The sequence below is a fragment of the Stegodyphus dumicola genome, chromosome 4 (genome assembly GCF_044657685.1).
Source record: "Stegodyphus dumicola isolate Sdum_Otavi_A_Nest chromosome 4, ASM4465768v1".
Taxonomy (NCBI): domain Eukaryota; kingdom Metazoa; phylum Arthropoda; class Arachnida; order Araneae; family Eresidae; genus Stegodyphus; species Stegodyphus dumicola.
The window spans coordinates 23,320,787-23,326,786 of record NC_140771.1 but is presented as its reverse complement, the minus strand read 5'-3'; the positions used below and the strand labels follow the sequence as shown (position 1 = coordinate 23,326,786).

Sequence of the window (6,000 nt, the reverse complement as noted above, 5' to 3'; positions counted from 1 at the left end):
AAGTCGGTTCCCCGTTCATACGCATTCTTAAATTCAAGGAGCAGGAAAAAATTATCCTTTCCCTCAATTGCAACTAAAACTAAAGGTCATCAGACTAGACTGTAGGAAAACAAAATGTCATCCGGAATAAAAGAACGTATAAAAAGCTCAGAGAAAAAGTTTTATGATACTCTTTATTTAACATTAGGAAAATTGCTCAGCTTGAGTGTGAAAAACAAAGTTGAGAATTTCAGAAGCAATTAATGCAAGTAAAAAGATAAACGTTGAAATTCTTACATTAATCAGAGTAAGTCGGTCTCTCTTTCAAGCTGCAGAAAACCTATCAAGAATGACTCCTAGATAATCTAGGATATCTAGGAGTCATTCTTGATAGAAAATTGACTTTTCAGAAACATCTGAGGTGTGCATGTAATTAGAGAGAAAACTAAGCATTACTTATAAATAATTTCAGAGACCTAAAAATGTAAAATAAATTTAAAAAGGAGCCATATTTTACTGCTAAATTCAAAATTTCATGATCATAAAGGTTCAGAAAAATTGTAGATATAGCATTAGAACTGCTAAATTGGCAACAGAGGTTGTATTTACGAAAATCTAACTTAAATTCTATTTGGCAACATTGAAAGGTTTGTCTCCATCCATGTGTTTGTAAATGTGACCGGCTACACGTGGTTTTTTTTAATATTATAATTTATAACAATGGAAGCTTGCGAGGTATTAGGATTACATCAGGGTATGTAGATATTGACTTGCCATCAACTTTTCAATGAATTAACTTACATAGCTGAATTTATGTAAATGTGCATTCCTATGTACGTTACGTATTGCTGATTGTGTGCATTAAAAGATACTTCGTAATATATGTGTGTACGTACACAAATTGATGCAAATTTCTTTAAAAATATTTTCAAGAATTCGCTATAAATGTTTTGTTGCATATATATGTTTTGATTTCATTAAAAGTATTCAGTTTTGTCTTACCGAATAATTTTCAAAAATATTTAGCAGTAGCTGAAAATTAGTGAGGAGATATTTGTCATTATATTTTGTTATAATTGATTGTTATTTTAGTTCCAGAAAGAAGTATCGGTGAAAACAGTTTAATTTTCTGTAACGTTTTTAAAGTATGTACGTACACAGATATGCACAGCAATAGATGATTTATAAAACTACTCTGTAACAAAACTTGTGGAGCACTCCCTTCTAATATTTTCAGCAATAATAGATAACACCGACACGAATCGTATAAAATATTCAGTGAAATAACCTAATATTTGAATATTAATACATTTGGAGGTGTTTAAATGGAAAATGTATTGCACTACTTTGTGTGTCTTATTCCAGTTTGTTGTGTAAAATATAAGCTTGTCCATTTTAAACCACAATCTTGTTTCTCCTGGGAGAAATGGGAAGAATATAATTATACTTATCGATTTCATGACAAACAATAATTATATTTTAATTATGGAGATAAGGCAAATTAATGCATTTAAATTATTTATAAATTTGCTGGGTTGATCTTTACAATATGGTAACTGGTAGTTTGGCGACATTTTGGAGGCGATAAAGGTTACTACCTGGGACTTTGGTAATAATGTGAGCAGTACTCAGTTCCGATTACGCATTATTTTGTGTGGGGGAAATGAGAGATCATGGGATATGTCATGTGATATTAATGGACGAATTACGGTTCTTTAATCGGAAAAGGGGGGAATTTGGACAAGTATCTGTGGATGTATATTATTTTGTATTAAACTTCATTGTGTGTTGTGTGAAGTAGGGTTGAATAATTTTGGGATTGTATGGCGCTGTCTAAAGTGAATTGTAGATGTGATAAAGAGAATTTTTCTTTTATCAAATTCTATCAAATTCGGAAAAAAAATTGTTCAGTAATTTTATTGAATCCATAATAAAAGTGTATCCACCATGTAAGGAAGATTCGGAAGAAGATTAGGTTAGTTAGACTTTGTTAAGAATGTGAGTAGTATTCAGTTCTGATTACGCATTATTTTGTGTGAGGGAAATGAGAGATCATGGGATATGTCATGTGATATTAATGGACGAATTACTGTTCTTTAATCGGGAAAAAATCTGGCAATTTTTTATTTGGCTTTATTCTGTGTTGTGTGAAATAGTGTTTGTGAATTTTTGGATCCCATGGCCGTAACTAAAGTGAATTCGAAATGGGTATTTAGTGGTATTGAAAAGGATAGTAATAAATGTTTTTTAAGGTTGTGCGAGAGAGAAATAAAGATGTTTTATTATGTTATTTATTTTACCTGGTATCTTGCTTTGAAAGATAAGTATGATTTTAAAGATTCTGAAACAGAAGGAAGAAAAGTGTATCCGCCACGTAATCAAGATTCTGAAGAAGATTAGGTAAGTTAGTATTTTTAATTATTTGAGGATATTATTTTTATGCATTGTTGTAAATGTAAGGTGGAAAGGAATTTGGTATTATTGGGAAAATTGTTATTAGCAATGATTTAGTTTAAAGTAATTAGGATTGTAAGGTAATTTTTATTAATTTAATGTATGTGCTCATTTATATTTTAAGTAGTGTTTTTGAATTTAATTATATTTTAATGAAATGATAGTTATTTTGTGAATTTTATGTTTGTAGGAATTTGGTATACGTTTAAGTTGAAATAAACGTGCATGGAAATAATTTAAATATTTGATATTAAGTATTTGTAATGCTTGCGGTATGAATTCGTTGGTGAGGTGTATAATGTAATAGATGATTTAGAGGTAAAAGTTTTTGGGTATTCTATTTATTTTATATGTGGAAATGTTGATATTTGTAAAGGGTAAATACTTTTTCGCGATCATGTAATTTCATATATGTTCTTTTTACCAGGTTTAAAGATTGAGAAAATTGTCATGTATTTTCGTGAAATTTTTTTTAATTTATGAGAAAAAAGCAGTGTACATGGATATAGTGAAGAGTGTGCGCAATGCCATTTTTGTGCAATTCTGGGATGTTTTTTTAAGTAAAAATAAGTCGACGTGTACATGGTTCAGTGATATTTTAATGAAATGATAGTTATTTTGTGAATTTTATGCTTGTAGGAATTTGGTATACGTTTAAGTTGAAATAAACGTGCATGGAAGTAATTTAAATATTTGATACTAAGTATTTGTAATGCTTGCGGTATGAATTCGTTGGTGACGTGTATAATGTAATAGATGATTTAGAGGTAAAAGTTTTTGGATATTTTATTTATTTTATATGTGGAAATGTTCATATTTGTAAAGGGTAAATACTTTTTCGCGATCAGGTAATTTCATATATGTTCTTTTTACCGGGTTTAAAGATTGAGAAAATTGTCATGTATTTTTGTGAAATTTTTGTAATTTATGAGAAAAAAGCAGTGAACATGGATATAGTGAAGAGTGTGCGCAATGCCATTTTTGTGCAATTCTGGGATGTTTTTTTAAGTAAAAATAAGTCGCCGTGTACATGGTTTATGTGTATGTATTATTTTGAAAAATGCGTAAGGAGGATGGTATTGTGCAGTTTTTCCTAATTTTGCAGTGAATATTTGTCATGATTAAGCAGTTTTGTTAGATAAAATTTCTAGCATAAGTGTAATTCGGCTAGTAGATTGTTGGAAGAAGTGTTCAGGAGATAAAAAGAAAAGAAACATGTATTTACTTCGTGAAGACAAAATGGCGGTGGGGAAAAAAAAATAGAGGCTTGCTGTAGGAGAGTTGGTCGCCAAATTTTCGCCAAAAAATCGCCAAGTTACCATAATGTAAAGATCAACCATTTGCTGCTCAAGAGAATACTGTAATTATTGGAAATTAATTGCTAGTCCAAAGTGAAGAGTAGTTAGACTGCTGCACGGAGATTCTCTGTGTGTGTGACGTGTATTTTTTTCCTCGCTACTGTATTAAACCTAGTAGAATTTAAATGCTGCAAATATTTGAAATAGTCACGGTAGCAGTTTCATTGTAAAAAAAACCTGTCAAGCACTAGCATCTTCATTATACTATTTGAATATTTGTTCTATACAGGTACTGGTAATGAAATTATGTGCCATTGGTATTATATTAAGAACACAGTATTCTGGATACGTTTATAAAAAATTCACATAAAAATTTGGCAATTAGTAAACATTCACGTCAGTTAATTTCCAATCCGGATATTAAGTCCTAAAAAGTACTCAAAGGCACTACCTTTAAGTCCAACATCAGACCTGTCATTAAAAATGGAGTTAAGCACTTGGTTACTGCATTTTGAGAACACATAGAAAAAGTTGAAAATTGTTTAAAATAATGCTATTGAATAATCTTGGGCAATACAGACTGATCTGTAACCATTGGTTGACTGTAGGCAAAGATCTGATTTGAAATTATTTGAAAAACTTCTGAGACATGTCAGTTTTTCACAAAAATATGCACATGCTGAATTTAGTTAAAAATACTGAAAACCTTAATGGGTTTGGTAAAAGAATTAGCAGTCAAATTGGATATGTCTGTCCTTAACAGAAATTCTGGGTGATCTTTGGAATATGGTAACATGTGTTTTGACAACAATTTGTCTGGCAGCTTTGGCAACAATTTGTTTGGCAATAAATGCTGGGAGGTGAGACTCAGCATTAATTTGAAAAATGCATAGCTCCAGTCGAGTTTATTTTGTCATGGACAAATCAGAAATACATCTACAAACAAATCAGACATCCTGGGACACTTATCCTAGTTCTGTATTCCAAAAGCGAGGAAATTTGCAAGAGTATTTACAGCAGTTTACTTTCATTTTGTACTACGTATAAAGTAGTACTGTTGTGTGACTTGTGCTCTACGTTTGTATTCTATCTTGTGGCATTCTCAATAATAAATTCTAAGTTATGAAAAAACTTACCTGATAATCCCAGACAGCTGCTTGAATAGTGCATGAGAGTGGGCTTGATTGCAAATAAGTATGAATATAGAACATGTAAGACTGAAATGAGATTATGCGTAAGGAAGGATACTATGTTTAAGTTTGAATGGCAATGTAAGATTTCTCATGAACTAGACATTTTGTTAAATAGAGTGCGAGTGTACTTAGTATGTTGATTTCGTATTATTGTGTTAATTAGCTGCCAGTTGACTACTAGTTTTCAGATTTAGATAATAGAATTAGCACAGTGGCTGATTGAAATTTTTTTTTGCAGAGAAGTGTGCCCATGGAATTTTGTGAGAATGATATGCGCATGTTTGGTGATATGGATGTAGTTGTTGAAATTGATTAAAATAAGTTTGACAAGCGTATTTATAAGGGATGCAGAGGAGTTAAAGGAAAATGGATGTTTGATGGTATTAAATGAGAAAGCAGTAAGTGTTTTTTGAGGCTGTGCTAGATAGAAGTAAAGACTGCTTATTAAGTTTTATTAAGCAGTATATTCTACCAAGCACTACAAAAATATCCGATTGCTGGAAATTCTGCACCTGTTTGTAGGATGAAGGTTTTCAACCTCTTGCTGTTAACCATGACTATTATTTCACAGATCCTGAGACAGGTGTGCATAAGAATACGATTGAAGGCATATCGGATGACATTAATAGTGTCATCCCAAGATATTATGATAAGAAAACTTTGGATTTTATTTAGCTGAGCATGCTTGCTGGAAAAACAGAGGGAAAATAATCATTAAAATATTTCATTGAATCAATTTTAAAAGTGTACTCACCATACACTAAGGACTCTAAAGAAGATTAGGTAAGTTCAGTATTTTTTATTATTTCAGTAACTTTAATATGTACATACATATTTGTACTTTAATACTGTTGCATATGTTGTGTATGCTTTAATACTACTGCATGACAACATTATTTTGTGAAACAGTGTTTTAAGATAACAATTCAAATACATTGATCTGTGCCAAATTAGTTATATGTTTTTAGCGACTAAGGGATTTTCAGCCCTTTTTTTAATTAATTTAAGTTTTTTTTTACACTATGCTTTAATAAGATTTCGCAGTAAGCTGTTAGTACAAATAAATGTGCATGCAA

At 30.9% G+C, this 6,000-nt stretch overlaps 1 protein-coding gene across 1 annotated transcript in view; it reads left to right on the top strand.

Annotated features, from left to right (window-relative positions):
• The first annotated feature begins 594 nt into the window (after positions 1-594).
• Nop60B (dyskerin pseudouridine synthase 1 Nop60B) overlaps positions 595-6,000 on the top strand; it is a 50,204-nt gene continuing 44,798 nt past the window's right edge. The window contains exon 1 of the mRNA XM_035356691.2: positions 595-733. Within this exon, the coding sequence (XP_035212582.2) occupies positions 700-733 (34 nt within the window). The 5' untranslated portion in view covers positions 595-699. The remainder of the gene's footprint in view (positions 734-6,000) is intronic.